Source organism: Xiphophorus couchianus, chromosome 2 (assembly GCF_001444195.1).
Source record: "Xiphophorus couchianus chromosome 2, X_couchianus-1.0, whole genome shotgun sequence".
NCBI classification, from domain to species: Eukaryota; Metazoa; Chordata; class Actinopteri; order Cyprinodontiformes; family Poeciliidae; genus Xiphophorus; species Xiphophorus couchianus.
The window spans coordinates 20,238,716-20,255,431 of NC_040229.1; the positions used below are offsets into that span (position 1 = coordinate 20,238,716).

General features: G+C 36.4%; 2 protein-coding genes across 2 annotated transcripts; both read left to right on the forward strand.

The window, feature by feature from the left end:
* The first annotated feature begins 3,434 nt into the window (after window positions 1-3,434).
* spty2d1 (SPT2 chromatin protein domain containing 1) lies at window positions 3,435-8,521 on the forward strand. The gene is made up of 6 exons (XM_028038770.1): window positions 3,435-3,980; window positions 4,422-4,536; window positions 4,983-6,563; window positions 6,974-7,133; window positions 7,827-7,904; window positions 8,003-8,521. Exons 1-6 carry the CDS (start codon window positions 3,897-3,899, stop codon window positions 8,094-8,096), a joined length of 2,112 nt encoding a protein of 703 aa, XP_027894571.1. The 5' UTR covers window positions 3,435-3,896; the 3' UTR covers window positions 8,097-8,521.
* Window positions 8,522-9,628: 1,107 nt separating this feature from the next.
* On the forward strand, window positions 9,629-16,689 carry uevld (UEV and lactate/malate dehyrogenase domains). The gene is made up of 12 exons (XM_028038804.1): window positions 9,629-9,799; window positions 11,311-11,395; window positions 12,182-12,247; window positions 12,321-12,484; window positions 12,989-13,130; window positions 13,212-13,306; window positions 13,413-13,518; window positions 13,741-13,911; window positions 13,986-14,150; window positions 15,154-15,241; window positions 15,325-15,448; window positions 15,931-16,689. Exons 1-12 carry the CDS (start codon window positions 9,758-9,760, stop codon window positions 16,093-16,095), a joined length of 1,413 nt encoding a protein of 470 aa, XP_027894605.1. The 5' UTR covers window positions 9,629-9,757; the 3' UTR covers window positions 16,096-16,689.
* The last annotated feature ends 27 nt before the right edge of the window (window positions 16,690-16,716 follow it).

Consider the following 16,716-nt stretch of genomic DNA (forward strand, 5'->3'; position numbering starts at 1 on the left):
AGTGGTGGTAAAATGGGCGGTTCCAGTCGTTAGAGACGTCCTGATTGGAGGAGTCAGAGTGGTGTTTACATATTGAAGCAGATGGCCTTTATTTACATTTTCAGAAATTGAGCTTTTCGGCATCAGAGGCTGAGCTTATAGTCGATTTTGTAACGCAATCCTTAGCTATGCTGGGCTAAATCGGATCAAGGAAAGATGTCAGATGGATAAACCCATCATAGTGCCATCCCTATGTTTCACAGAGAGGATGGTATACACTACACATAACGCTTTGGCTTTAGGCGAGAAAGCACTTTTTTGTTTTATGTACATGAACCACCTCCTTTCACAATGCTTTGCCACATGACTCATGGCGTGATAAAAGCTCCATTTTGAATGGGATCCTTTCAACAGTTTAACATTTTTGCTAATCTTCCATAAAGGCGAGATTTACGTACTGCATAACGAAATGATCTCTCAACAGGTCTTTCCACCTAAGTTGTGGATCTCTGCAGCTCCTCCAGAGTTAACATGTACCTCTTGGCTGCGTCTCTGGCTTATGCTCTTCCTCAGACTGTCACTCATAATAAGGCTGCGCCCAGAACTAACTTCTACATGTATTTCATTATGCATGTTTAACAAGAAAATACAACCAAAGGAGGCACAGATCCTGTTCTTCCAAGCATTTTCTTCCTCAACATTTAGTTTCAGCACAAAATTTCAAACATATACAAGAAAACTAATTAGAAACAACTCCCTTTCAGGTCAGTAGCTCTCTCCTAAACAATTACCCTATGATACCCATGCAGCTGACCGTACGTCACCCCCCACCACAACACAGCTTTAAACTTTTCCACAGCTAAATCCATGATCTGTCTATTGTTTCCTCTGTCTTCATGATGCTGTTTCCATACTAATGTCCTCTAACTAACTTAAGAAATACTTACAGAACAACTGTATTTAGACCAAGAAAAAAGAATGTGAGTGGAGGGAGTGTCAGGTTTATTTTATGGCATCCTGACAGTGATATGATATTATTAATATTAAATATACACTTTACTTACCTCTTCTTTTGAAAAGTTACAAAGTGTTCCACCAAAAGATTAATGGAGAAAAGATTATCAGCAAAGAGACTGTATCTGACTTCAGGGGTCAGAGGTTAAGATAAAATGGGCCCTGTAATGGAACTAAATCCATGCTCCCTTTGTCTCAAACTGTTACCCAAATACTAACAGGAAGCTACCTGCTTAGGAGAAGTCGATAAGTCTGAAATTTGTTTAGGCTGTTGCTGAGCTGAAACAAGTGAAGACTACAGCGAATGAGCTCAATCTAGAGGATTTCAGAGGTCAGCGGCAAAAATGGGCTTAACTTTGTGTTACCAGTTACAAAAGTGAAGCTTAAGTGTGTGCATAAATGTAAGTGTTCTAGTCAATGCCTTGAGCTGCTTACAGGTTTATAAACAGATTAATCTGAAATGTGATTATTGGAAGAGTAAAGAAGCAAAAACTCATTTCAGACCCACAAATCGGCTTATTTATTTATTTATTTATTTATTTATCCATTCCCTTAATCTTTGATTTATTTATTACTTATTTTTGACAGACAGCCCTGGGCGTGGCATCCATTGACATAGAAATGGAAACAATTTCATAAAGTTAGGCCATATAAGGAGATTAAAGAGGCAAAAGGTATTTGGAAGTTAAAACCTCAAAGGTATTACATTCTGCACTGCCGAGTAGAGGAAAAATTGCATCTTTTCCACCAGAAAATAGGTTTTATGGCAAACTCTGCCCCATGAAGTCAGATACACATTACTGCTCGGGAAAAGCTTCAGAAACCTTCAGAAACAAAAGACAAATAAAAATAATCTGACCTTTCTTTTTTCTTCACATTTTGTCACATTACAAGTAGATAAATAAATAAAAGGCCACACATTTTAATGTTCTTTAATGTAATTTTGTGTAATAAAAAGGTAGAAATGTAAACTACTTAAAACTTTAAACTGATATATAAATACCGTTACATATATTCCATTGTAGCTTGCCTCGCAAGAGTATTGATGTTTCGTGAACTTTTCTTTTTGTTGATTTACAATCACAAACTTCAGTCCAAATACACAAATAGAGTGTATTGCCTAAATAATAGGCAATGTGCTGTTGGCTACATAACAGCAAAGCTTTTCCAAAACAAAGCAGTTTGTGAAAGTATTCATACTCTTTGAATATTTTGTTATTTGCCACTTTACAATTACAAATGTCCATCTATTCTAATGGGATTTTCTGTCATGCACTAACTCAAAATGGTGTAGCACATGGCGAAAAATAAACTTGTTTTTATTTATTTTTACAACTAAAAATTGAATAAACATGTGAAATTAATTTGTATTTAGCCCCCTTGAACGTGGGGGCTAAATACCCCACATAAGCATTAGTACATGACTAATGCTGATTATTTGAAGTATTTTTTTATTTGCAATTTTGTATACCCTGTAATATAATATTATTTGTAAATTATTTATTATAAAGCTTACAACAATTAAAAACATATTCCAAATTACATCTAACAAAAAATATTTTTGCAAAATACATTGCCCTAGAAAACTATTAATTGTCCTAACCTCTTGTCATACTACAACCACAAGCTTCAATCTACTTTATCAGTATTTTGACAGAAAAATACAACACAATTTTAAGTATTTCTTGTTTGTAATGTTATAAGACTTGTAATATTCCATAATGTAAAGACAATATTTATTTTAAAATGTTAAAACATCAAAAACAAATTGGTAATGTGGAGGGGAAAAAAGAATATAAACTGATGCCTTAAAAATCGATTTTCTACACTCCAGAACTACCTCTTGGATATCGTTTAGGAAAAACTACATTCTGCTGCGTTTTGGTATAAAAGTGACTTTTATAATTGCTATATAAATGCAGAGATTAGTGGAGAGTAATTACTTTTTTGTTCTTTCATAAGGCTACACAAGTTACACCTAGTAGACGAAGTAAAAGCTTTATCTGTGCAATGAAATGTCCAGAGCTTTAGAGATTGTCCAAGAAGTGGCGACATCAAGTGGTTCTTTACTGTAAAAAAATGTTTTCGGAAGGATATTGCGTATGGCGAATAGGAGAAGTTTTGTCAAACGTAAAATACGGAGGGAGCACTTCAAATGGATTGGATTCACTTTGAAGCCGTACGCAAAAGCACTACCGATATTACCATACTATATATACTATCAACAAACTAAATTAAAATAAATTCCACAGCTTTTCAATTCATTTAAAGAAATCCTCGTTTTGTACCTATTATTCATCCAAGAACGGTTGATTATGGTACATTTGCGCACTTACAGTCAAGATAGATCCCCCCTGCCTCCGTCCATTGATTTACATCGAGACGATATGATTCCACACACACTCTCTGCTCTTAAGCAAAAGCGGAAGTATGTAGTGTGAACTATGTCACTTCTGCACTATCCGGTTTGGCCGTTTAATTTTGTCGTTCTTAGTCACTGCTTGGCTTTAAATCGTCTCCGAATTAAAAATTATAGATTTTTTTCCAGCTATGTGATTTTAGTGTAATTTGGTCAGACGCGTATTTTGATGGATGTTGCGTTGTTTTCGTTCGTACAAAGAGGAAGTTGGTCCTCCTGGAATCTCAGTTAGCTGACGTTAACAGCTGTGGAGACACGGTTAGCTAACTGCGCTAGCGTATTCTATCTTAAAAAGTGATAAAGTAAATGTAGTCTGCTCCGTTAAGATAAGGGTTTGGGTCCCCGTAGCGTTGGTTCAACAACGTACCGTCCTCTTTGTGTAGCTGTCAAGATAAACGTGGTTTGATAGTGTGACTGTCTAAATCCTAAACGTGAACCACGATTCTGGTGGCTGTGGGTTGCTTGATTCCCTTCAGGCAGATGTATGGCATCATCTACTGCCAAAATGATGGACTTTGATAATATATTGGACATCGCGTCGCAAAACCAGGGTCTCAGCAGTGTACAAGTAAGTTAAAGATGATTACTTGTAAATATGTTCGTAAGTGGGAAGCATTGTTACAATTCAGTGTGTTCCATCTATAAGTGTCAGTGAAGGTCCTATAGTACAGATGGTTGCTAAACTTACAATATAGTAAGCTTCTGCCTCAAATACATTATTCCATTTGGTTTATATATATATATATATATATATATATATATATATATATATATATATATTATAAATAGTCATGAAAATAAAGAAAACCCATTGAATTAGAAGGTGTGTCCAAACTTTTGGTCTGTACTGTATATGTATATATATATATCTTTAGTTTTATGGTTTAAAACACACATCTAGAACTTTGAAATTAGTTTATTTAAAAATAGCATATTTACTTTAACAGTTCGATGAAGTTTTACGTTCAGCAGTTGTTCTTATGTCTCATCCTTGTCTTTCTTTGTGCAGAAGAGATACAGTCTTCAGACGGGACCACCCAAAAAGGATCCAAGGTCTAAAGGTGTAAACCCTGCTGCTGTGCAAGCACTTCTAAAAAAGCGACAGAGTGACACAAAACAGAAAGGTATCTATGACATTAAGTCAGTTTACACAGTAATACTCAAATTAGAGGTGCACAGCTCTGTCTACTGGAGATTGACTTGTGCCAGTTTTCTCTAATTTTGCCTCTGATCTGCAGGTCAGATTCCAAACTTTCACAATTTTGCTATTTAGTACATGTGTTGATGTAGTTTTGACTTTGATAAAGATCTGATAAAGTTTAGCCAAATATGCATGGATGCATTTGAAGGTAAACTTTTAATTTTCCTATTTTCTGTTGGATTCAAGGCTACCATCGCTATCAAAGAACCTGGAACAGATTTCGTATCTCATTTCTAACTCATAATCTTTCAGAAGAAAAGATCAGACCTCTAAAATTGGATATTTGTCTCAGTCAGGACAAGCCCTATTGGTACAATTTTGACTGAAATCTATACAGATACAGGTAATCTCTTTTCTTTTTCTTTTCAGAAATAGAAAGTAAGAAACAAAAAGAGCAGCTATTGGCAAAGAGGGTTGAGTTGAAGTCGGATCGTAAAGCACGAGCCATGGCATCCAGAACCAAGGACAATTTCAAAGGCTACAACGGCATTCCAGTGGTAGAGACTCCGAAAAAGAGGGGCTCAAAAGGAGATAAGCAGCAAGATGATCCAAATGACTCTGAAAGATTTAGGAATAATGCAATCGATCCATTAGACGATGAAGATAATTATGAGTATGAGCAGACAGATTCAGAGGGAGAGCCAGAGCCAGAGCCAGAGATGATGAGGCCACAGAAGACTATGGGTGTCATTGGGCCCAGTAAATCTGTTTCTAAAAAAATGTCTGGCCCACCCAAACCTTCTCCTGCTGCCATGAACTTTGCTGATTTACTCAGACTGGCAGAAAAGAAGCAATTTGAGCCAGTTGAGCTAAAACCTAAGGTGAAAAAGGAAGAAAGGCTCCGCACAGCCGAAGAGATACGTGAACTGGAGATGGAGCGCAAGGCTAAGAGACCTGACAAAAGCAGGGACTCAAAGGTAGATGGTGGAAGAGAGGGACGGTCTTTGTCCACTTCTAGTTCAGTTAGAAAAAACACTACAGAAAAAGAACAAAAACACAATAAACTGCAAAGGAACTCTACAGAAAAGCCAAGTCTGCCCAGTAGATCAGGGAATAAGGTTCAATCAGCTGGAACAAGTGACAAAGGCCTCTCCTTTTCCAAACCCAAGATGGGCATTTCTGCTTCACCAGTTGCTACACTTAGTAAAAACCCTTCAAAAGCCCCCTCATCTCAGGCCTCAGCCAAACATGTAAACTCCAGGATGGCGCTTACCCAAAAACCCAGCACCTCAAGTGACCTTAGCTCAAGAAAAGATGGTTTGTCATTACATCAAAAAGGAGCTTCAGGTATTCAAGGGAACAAGCATTCTACTGGAGTTGGAGCTGGCCAGAGGTCTCAACATGCAACCTCACAGCAGACGAGACCCATTCAAGGCAGTTCATTAAAGCAGGGATCTATAGCTGGAGAGATGAAATCTAACAGAGGAGACCCACAAAGCTCTGGAAATAATCCTCTGGTGAGATCAAATGGTAATTCACTGAGGCCGTCTTTGGGTGGTCCTTCTAAGGCAGGGAAGCAGTGTCAGGGGAGGCCTATGGGCATACCCCAAAATAAACCTGGTGGTGGGCCACAGATTAAGCCAGGTGGCAGCGGTCCTGAAAGAGGTGGATCCCGACCTCCAGGACCTCTTAGACCTGGTAATGGAGGACAGGTACCAGGGCGGCCAAACTGTAACCTTGGGTCAGGGCCGGGCAGACCTAAGTGCACTGTTGTGTCAGAGACCATCTCATCCAAGAATGTGGGTGGACCTAGGCCAGGGGTTTCCCCTCGGCCAGGCATGCAACAGAGACCTGGGATGATGCCAGGGATGAGACCTGGGATGATGCCAGGAATCAGACCTGGAATGATGCCGGGTATCAGACCTGGGATGATGCCGGGAATCAGACCTGGGATGATGCCGGGAATCAGACCCGGAATTCCACCCAGACCTATGATGAACAGACCACCAGGTGAGAACCTGGAAATGCATGATGTTATTAGTGAAGATTTGTAAATGGTTTATTCAATTTTTAAAAGCTTTAATGAAAAGGCAAAATCATCACTGGTAAATGTATTACCTGAAGCTGGTTAAAGTTCGGTTTGGTTCTTACTAAAGGACATTTGCTTTCAGCAGTCCATAAATACGAACTTACCAATTTCTTATTTTATTAAATTCACTGTTTTCTAAATGATCTTCAAATTTAACCAGACTGTGATAAGTTTGTTATTAACAGATCCACAATGATGTTTAAAATGTTTCAATGTCAGCAGTCTTTGAATAGAGTTTAGTCTTTTCTTTTGACCATCAAAATAATCAAATCACATCTCAAGTCTCTAAGAACAAGATCTGTTGCCAACAATTTTAGTACTTTCTTTCCAGGAACCATGTTACCACCCATCACAATTGCATACAAGAGGAAGTATGAGGATGAGGAGGAAGAGTATGACCCTGAAATGGACGACTTCATTGATGATGGAGGTGAAGAACAAGACGAAATCTCCAGGCACATTAAGGAGATCTTTGGCTATGACCGAAACAGGTGAGTGTTCTCTTCATGGTGTTAATGGGGTATTGTGACAAATGGGTTTGCACTTGGTATTCACACACATAGAGTAAAGATTTAGATCTCTGAAAAAAGTCCAGATACAGTAATAATACAAATAACTTGCTGTTACACCTGGCCACCACACTTGGAGGTTGTTATTCTACCTTGTGCACTGGTTTTGCACAAGGTAGTATTGTGATATGAGTGTCCAGAAAGATATGATTATTGTTTATTTCTGACTCGAGGGGCATCGCAATTAATTTGATTATAATTGAAAAGTTAATGACAGTACTTCAGGCCAAACAGTGAATCTCACAGATTCATTAAACACAATATTTCACATCTTGAATTCTTAGTTTTGATAAATATGACTTGTGGTTGATCTGAAAATGTCAATATTTCATTGGACTAATTAAAAAGTAGTTGCTAGAAAAGCTGGTAGTGGCTCACTCACTCTGATACGCACCTTTCTATGGACTGGCAGAAAAATGGCCAGATTTATAGAAGATCTGCCTGAAAATAAAATAAAATCCTGAAACATCTTTTTTTTTTTTAGTTAATTGATTTTTTTATTTACACAGTTTTCCATCTACAAATACATATTCAGTATAGATTTCTCTTTTATGTTAAAGCAATTGATTTGTCAAAATATCAATTTATTGCTACTTTGTCTTTTTCTTCTCCCAGATACAAAGATGAAAGTGACTATGCTCTTAAATTTATGGAGAGCAGCTGGAAAGACCTGCAGAAAGAAGAAGCCAGGAGGTATTAAAATAGACATTTTGGCAATTTTTGTCTCCTGATTAAAAGTAATTGTGACCGGTAACATACATTTCCATACTCTTGCCTTTGTCTTACTTTAGTCTGAGAATGGCTGTGCAAGAGGACCTGGAGGAAGAGAAGCGAGAGGAAGAAGAGCTGAGAAGAAAAAAGACCAAGAGGAAAAAAATCAACTGAAGCTCCATTCCTGTTTTGATAAATAAAAGAATCCTTTGTCCTCTGAACTTTGGCACAGTGGCTTGGCGATCCTAAAGCATCGGGCCCACATTTGACCATGTGTTGTGAAAGATTATCTATCAAAAGACGATATGCAAAACCCATTGAAAGCATTTAGAAAATAATGAGAAATTCTCAAGTCCATATTTATTTCCTCTACAAAGTTCTGGATTTACAATCTGGACAGAATTGAACTTTTAACAAACATGAATCTGTTTTTCTCATGTTACCAATAACCGTGACAGTTTTCAACATATTTTCTGTTACTTTTTTCAATCAATTATTAGAACATATTGTTAGTTATTGTGCAGAAAACATTACCAATTCATATGTTGTGTAAAATATTTTGACAGTAATAATTGCATAAATGCTTTTATTTAACAGTAGTGAATGATGTCAATTTTTCTCAGATTAAGACTATTTTGGTAAATTTATATATGCAGAAATTTGGTTCCATTTTTCTTTTTGATTGATTAAAACTAGTGGTTTTGTCTGTCTTAAAATGAGCAAAATATTTGACTATTTTCATACTGCTTTTTAAAGTAGTACTTGTTGTGTAGTGGATGCAATTTTAGTGCTGACCAAATTCTTTCAAATCATTTTTTTCATCTCCCTAGAATATTATCAGTTCTACCCACAATCAACATCTTGTATAATCCGATGACACTTCTCCAAGGACAAACTACTTTGAAATATTAGATATCATCATATGCTGCTTTCTTGATTGGATCCAGTAAACATTACAGATAGGCGAAGAGGCATTCTTATCAAGAAACACTCATATTTTAACTTAAGTTAAGATAAATCTTTATTGTCATTGTCACAAGAACAACGAAATTTAAAAAGTGCCGTCAGTCATTGCATATGCTTAAAAACAAAAAATAACTCTCACAATTCACACACAATGTAAGAGATAACAAATAACTGGGGAAAAAAACCCATTTACAATTAAGCTGTTTTAGGCATTTACAATTAGTCCTAATTGTAAATGCCTAAAATATGAAGAAAAACCTTCATAATATGTTTTATGATCAAAGTATAAAGCCCTCCCTTGAGAAAAATGGCTTAGCACTATCTGAAGCTAAAAGGATACTAGATGGAAAAAACACAAAATGATGTGAACAGTCTGAGCTTGAATAATGTTTATAGTGTGGAATGTTGGCCAGTATAGTTCTGTATGAAATTGTCTATTTGACAAATAATTTAGCCATTGTCAAATGACAAACATCCAATTTTACCATATAATATGAAAATATAGGCATTTCCTTTTAGGGTTTTAATTTTTGCCTAAATGTCATTAATTAAAATCCTGATTTTAGCTATTAGAATTGGTGTTTCTATTCGTAATTTTATAGTAGGGATGTTATTACTATGGCTGCTTATTTTGACACCTGGTTATATATGACAATGCCTTGCCATATCTTTGGTGTAGGGGATTTTTCAAAGAGGGAGGGGCTTGAGTCGGTAGTGACATCAGTGTCACCTAGCTACGCCTTTGGCTGATCCTCCAAGTTTGCGGAAGTTTATCAATAGAGCTGGAATTGTACAACTGGTAGGAGCATCAAACCTAAAGGATAACTGGTATATTCATATTTCTTTTGGCTAATTTCCGGGTGACGTAGATGGACCTCAAGTCAGAGAAAATACAGCGCATCCTTACAAAGGTTAGTTTGAACAAATGACAACTTGGAAATGTGTTCAGTCTAAACTTTCCTTTGTAAAAGCCGGCTAGCTTTGTAGGCTAGTTTCTATTAGCTTCTGCCAGCCTGAGAAAACTGGAAGAACCAGCTTTAGTTACTTAAATTCACGAAAGGAACTTAAATAAGATTACAAAGTGAGAGTGCCATTATTCTGTTTGGATGGATTTGCAGAATATTAAGCTGTTGAATTGAACAACTTAAATGTAATTACATGTACAGAAAACTATTCAAATAAAGTTTACGCTGTTTTTCCTTCTTACCTTTACTATGACAACGAGCAAAAAGAAATGTAAAATATGACAGTAAAATATTTAGAATTTGTGTAAAAATTTATAAATATTTAATTGGCCAATTTCTTTCAAGAAGCTGACAGTTTCAGTAAGAAATAAAAATTTAAAAAACCCTGCTCATTTGTAAAATGACTGAAATTTATTGCAGAAGTTTTAATAGTGTTTACTCTTTTGAGTTAATTGTACAGATGTGTTAATGATCAGGATTTTAATAATACCTAAAAAAAAAAAAAAGTTTTAACACAAGTTGGAAAGTGCTATAAAAGATTTAAAAAATAATCAAGTGGAGAAATAAAAAATTAAAAACAGCATCTAGTAAAAGTAACACAGGACAATATACAAGAATGATTATTCATAAGTTTTAAAAAAGAGTTATTAAAAAGAGTGTAATCTAAAGTTAAAGAAAATACCACACGAGTGCAAATCAATGTGCGGGCATCGAATATGGCTGCTCCCAAAAATAATAGGTTTTAAAAGATGAAAGTTAAATTAGTCAATGCTTATTAATTAATATTTCCCTACAAATAAAGGTTAGAAAAATATTTTTTCTCCATAACAATCCTGCTCATGTCTGTATCTCCATCCAGATATTTAACACTGGAAGTACTGGAGTTGTGGTGCATCTTAATCTTTAATATATAATAGATTTTTTTTTTTTAAAGATGAATGTACTTCGTTGCCTTTCTCACTCTAAATTATTAGACCGTTATTATTATGACATTGTGTTGATTTGAAATAACTATATTTCAAAAAACATTTCCTTTTTTTGTCAGCTGTTAAAATCAAACTGATGTGGCATCAGATGTGCAACAGAACAGGACATATTACACCACGTCATGATTTATTTAGAATTACTTGGAAAACTAAGTACATCCTTACTGCTGAATGACTTTTGAACGATGAAAGGTCGAGTCATGTATCTAATAATGGGCAGTAATGTCTCCTAACCCTGCGTTAAGAATATTGAGTTTTTATGATTTTAGACTTCAGTAAGATAAGGATCAGAAACTGAGGATCATTTTTAAAGAAAATCCAGATTTTTATTTTGTAAGTCATAACAGAAAATTGAGTGAACACTGAGCACAAAAAAAACTCGACTATGTTGAAAAACTTAAAATAAAAAAAACTTATCATTTATAAATCTTATGCATGCTTTTACTAATCATTTCTTTTCCCCTCTACTAGTACAAATTTGGAGATGTCACAGTTGACGAACTTCAAAAAATTAATCGCATCTTCCCAGACATGAAACCATATACTGGCATGTACAGTAAGTTTTTGTGCTACCTTTACATTTCTTTGACAAAATACATTCTGGTGAAAATGTATTTGCTTCCTGACATGTTTCTACTCATTAATCACATTTTAGTATCAGGAAGGTTACCTGAGTAAATACGAACAGCAAACGACGATTTCATTTAATAAGGGAAAACAAGCTATCAAATCCAACCATGGCCTATGTGAAAAAGTGATTGACCCCCAAACCTAATCAGCTGTGCCAACTAACTTCCATCTACTGTTTTCTAATACTCACAGTGAGTCTTTTACCGCACTGTGGAAGAATTATAGCCACCTCTTCTTTCAGAATGGGTTTTAATTCAGCCTTATTGGAAGGCTTTTGTCCTACTGCATCTCAGTGTGACTCGGCGGGGTCCAAGGTTATAGTGGTGACAGCCAACTCATGGAACAATGACGAGTCATATGTAAAGTCATGATTTTGTTCATGATTTTGTTTCTTTTTAGCAGTTCGGTGGTGGTTTGCTGGTGTGTTTGAGCTCAAGGTCGCAAATCTTTGATCAAACGATCTTCAAGGCGATTTTTATGGTAGAGGCCTGAATTGGTCAATTAGTTGCATCTAATTGACCAACTAACGAGTTGACCAGGTCCTGATGCAAGAAACTGGTCAGGATCATCACAGTATTACCACCATGTTTGCACGTCAGAATGATGTAACCGTCCTAAAATTCTCTGTTGTGTAACTAGAAGCAGATCTAAGGGGGCAAATACATTTTCACAATACTGTGTTAACTAACAGGTGATATATTGTGCTTTTCAGCATCCTCTGATAACACCCAGATGGAGCTCCTGAAATTAACTGGCGTCATACCTGTAAAGTATGATGGTAAGAATTTTACAAACACTGTCTATGCAGTTTTATGTCAGAGGATGTTCTAATGGCAGCCTCTCTCTTTAAGGCCGCTCCTACAACTTCCCCATCGAGCTGTGGCTTCTGTACTCGTTCCCGTTCACGCCTCCGATATGCCTCCTGAGGCCCACCTCCAACATGGTGATCAGAGAGGGAAAACATGTCGACGCGAAGGGACGGATCCACCTCCCGGTACTTCACAACTGGGATCATGTAAGCTTTTGCATTTGCTATCTATATTTTAAAATTACTCTAGTGTCTAATTTGGCATTGGATCTTCACTGTCTCATAATCTTGAGTAAAAATACCATAATTTCACATGTCTGTTTATTGCAGAATCAAACCTTTTATTTTTCTGTGAAAAATTTAAAAGCATTTATTCCTACTTCTTCTAAAATTATATATTGTTACTGATATAATACTGCTATACTATTTGATTACTCTCATGTTAGTAAATAGACCAAAGCAAAAATATAAACACGGTGCTGAACTTACAAGTATTCTATGTTCTATGAAGCAACACAAGTGTGGGAAACCGGTAAATTAGTGAGTCTATCTACTGGACTAGCTAGCCTGTAGACTGCTGCTTATCTTACAGACTTGGGTTTTTGGGATCTTTTGAAACTATTGAAACAGTACATTTGAAACTGCATGTCTCATAACAATAACTATCACAAGCCTAGCTGTGATTTTCTCATCAGCCTTACTCTGTTACAGCCCAGGTCATCCGTCGTGGGTCTCCTGAATGAGATGATTTCCAAGTTTGAGGAAGACCCTCCGCTATCTTCCAGGACCACAGAAGACACCAAGGACCCCCATGAGCTCATGGCTTATGTCTCTAATCTGAAGATCAATGATGGTGCTGCTCTTTACATTCACTCTTAATTTTTACCTTCACAAATCAGACTTTTAAAAAATATATATTTTATATGAACTTCAGGTGGGATCAGGCATCAAGATGAGCAAAACATCAAAGTTTCAGTTGTTGGAGGAGGAGATTTGGGCATGGCGTGTGTGATGAGCATTTTATCTAAGGTAAGCTACCTTAGTTTTTGACAGTGTAACAGATAAACATTGTTTGGTTTTGTCAGATCAGTTAATGGTACTGAGTTAATGCTTATCTCTTTTTCACATGGTGTAGTGTAATGTGGACAAACTAGTTTTTATCGACGTTGCTGAAAGCTCCTCCAAAAGCGGCGCTACGGACCTGGAAATCTTCAACCTGCCGAAGGTGCAGGTATCCAGAGGTACGTCACTTTCTGCTCTGTCATGTTATGACTCATCGGTCCTTTTTGGCCAACAATACTTTTGTTATTTGAAAGAACTCCCAGCGTTGTGCTGACAAGGTCTTTCCACGATGACTCACCACCTTGTTTGCTTAGTTTAACAACATGTTTTTAAGATATGGTTGTGTTCCTATAAGGTTTTTAGGATTAAGTACTGACCATGTTAAATGTTTTATTTCGTAGATATTTCATCTTCGGCGGGGTCCAAGGTTATAGTGGTGACAGCCAACTCATGGAACAACGACGAGTCATATTTAAAGGTGGTCCAGACTAATGTTGATTTGTACCGAGGAATAATCCCCAATCTGGTACATCTTAGCCCCAATGCCATCCTGCTTATTGCCTCACAACCAGGTCAGTAACAGACACTTCTTCAAAGTTTTATTGTTTTTATTGCTGTTGTATAACCTCAGTTCCTACCGATTCAGTGGACATCATGACACACGTTGCTTGGAGGCAAAGTGGTCTCCCTCCAACACGAGTGATTGGAGCGGGGTGTAACCTGGACTCCGAGCGTCTGAGCCACGTTCTGGATATTAATCTGAATACACACAAACCTGCCTGGGTCATAGGAGAGCTCTCAGACAATAAAGGTGAGTGGGGAGGAACTGAAGAATCTATTAGATAGTTACATTAAGGTTTATGTTAATGCTGTTGTTACAAAGAACTGGTTTAACATTTACCCTGATGGATCTTTGAGTCGGAGTGTAGAGGTGCATCTCAATATATGTTAATTTACTTAAATAATAAAAAAAATAAATTTAAAGTGAAGTTCATATATGGATTCATTACACTTTGTGTAATACTTCATATGTATTTGGTTCTGATGTCTCTCATCTTTCTATTCACAAAGCTACATAGATTCTCTACGGGGTTTATATGTTGCAATAATCCATGTTGCTTGTCACACTTTTTCCTTCCACACAGCTTTCTGTTAAAATGCTTGAATATAGTATTCTTTGAATAATCAGTTTCTTTAGCAGTATCTCTTGTGGGTAGCCCTTCTAGTGGAGGGTGGAGAATTGGACAACAATCTACTTAGCCATCTTCCTTATGAGTATGTAGACGACAGTATGACTGTAACAGAATATTTTTGTGTTTTAAATCTGTTTTCCTTGCTCTTACAAAAAATATTCTAGATTCCTGACTTTCAGGTTTTTGTCATATTAGATTAGAAAATCTGTTGAGATTTACCTGTAAATTTCACACGACTCCTTGAGAGCAAACAAAATTATTCCTCTTCATTTACTCAACTCTGACCAAAATATCAGAGAAAGTAAAATCTATTTTTTTAATCATAGTGTAAGATTTTCTGTGTATAATTACCTTCTAAGTTTTGCTTGTTTACAAAAAAAAACTCAGAAGATTGAAAAATTTGGCCCAAAACGTTTTACACACATGAGAAAAAACCTAATTACAGTTAGAAAATGTATCCAGTTATTTTAACTTTTTTGTATTCATCCCTTTTGCTCATCTGCACCATTATTAGGGTGACAAGTTATGTAGTTCTTCCAGCAGATCTTGCATGTGGTAAGCCAACTGTACATCATGCATACCATTAAGCTTACCAGTGTTTTTTTGTGTGTGTTTTGATAGTTCCTGTAATAAGTAACGTTGGACTGAGTTCTAACGGAGCACTTGAGATCGCCCCAGGATCTAATTCTACAAAGCCGTTGCTAGACAGGTACTTTTGCTACAAACATGGAATTAAGGCATAGCTTTTATTAACGTCTTATCATTATTCATATTTTTATTTTTCCCATTCAGAGCATTTGATCTCATGAAAAATCGAGGCCAGCGGTCCTGGTCTGTAGGTCTTTCTGTTGCGGACATCACAAACACCATCGTGACAGATAACATGAAGATTCACTCCATCTCAACACTGGCTCAGGTAGCTCTTAAGTTATTAAAACAATAGGTCCACTATTACCAAGTCTCACACTACAGGTGTACTTCAGTGAATTACAATCTCACTGAAAAGGTAATTTTAGTAGTTAAATTTAAACAGTGCAGCTCTCTAGTAATTCATTACATCTCAGTTGTATGGCAGTCAGTTATTGTCAGTCAAGGAGGGTAAGCTAAAAAAGGACATTAGTAAGCCCCTAAATACTCATAATGCTGTATCCAAATGTAGGAACAATGGTGGTAGAAAAGGTGCACAACCAACCATACAGCCTTCAGAATCAAAATTTTAAAATTAGTTAAATAGATTTTGAGATATTCACAATGCATGGACTGAAGCTGAGAAAATAGTAATACACAAAGGTATAAATGATGCAAATTCTCAAACAAAGTGGCATTGCACTATTCATCCAGGCGAATATATTTGAATTGATTTTTTATTTTTTCTAAATCCGCATTTTGCTTTCTTAGGGCTGGAGTGGTATAGGCGCAGAGGTGTTCCTCAGCCTGCCGTGCATTATGGGAGCAAACGGATCCGCTCGGTTGGCTGGAGTGACACTGGGACCTGAAGAAGACACCAAGCTCAGGGAAAGCGTCAACTCGCTCTTTGTCCTCATGAGTCAGATCAGAATATGAATGTAATGAGAAATCTGGGAATACTTCCTGCCATATAGTCAGCGATGGACAGTGAGTGCACTGGAGTTTAGAAAAAAAAGCCATGTAATTTTCTATGCCTGTTTCTCCTTAAAATGTGGACATTCTGTACTAAATCATTGTAAAAAAATATATGATATGCACTTTTTATAGCTTGGAGGCATTGGAAGCTTCTTTTGCACATATCATGTTGCATTGAGGTAATGTTAAATTTTTTTTTAAAGCCAAGGTATTTCATGCAGAACATCTGAAAGATGAGTGCAGTCTTGGGAAAGAACTCAATGTGGCAAATGCTATTTGGGATCCTTTGTCTATTTATGCAAACTAATATAATTCTGAGTAAATCACAGTGTTGGATTATGAAGATGAACTATGCATATAGTAACCCAGAGAGCAATAGACCAGTAGACTGACTTAAATGAAGCTTTTGTATCTACTGTCATCCTGTTTCCTTGCTCTTAATGTACTCTTTATGCAAAAATCTTCTTGCATAATATGAACAGAAGCTATTTAAGACTTGTATATTTTGTAAGACTACATTATTTTGTTGGTATGCAATAAACATTTGAAAGCACACATGATTGCTTGAAGAACACAACAAGA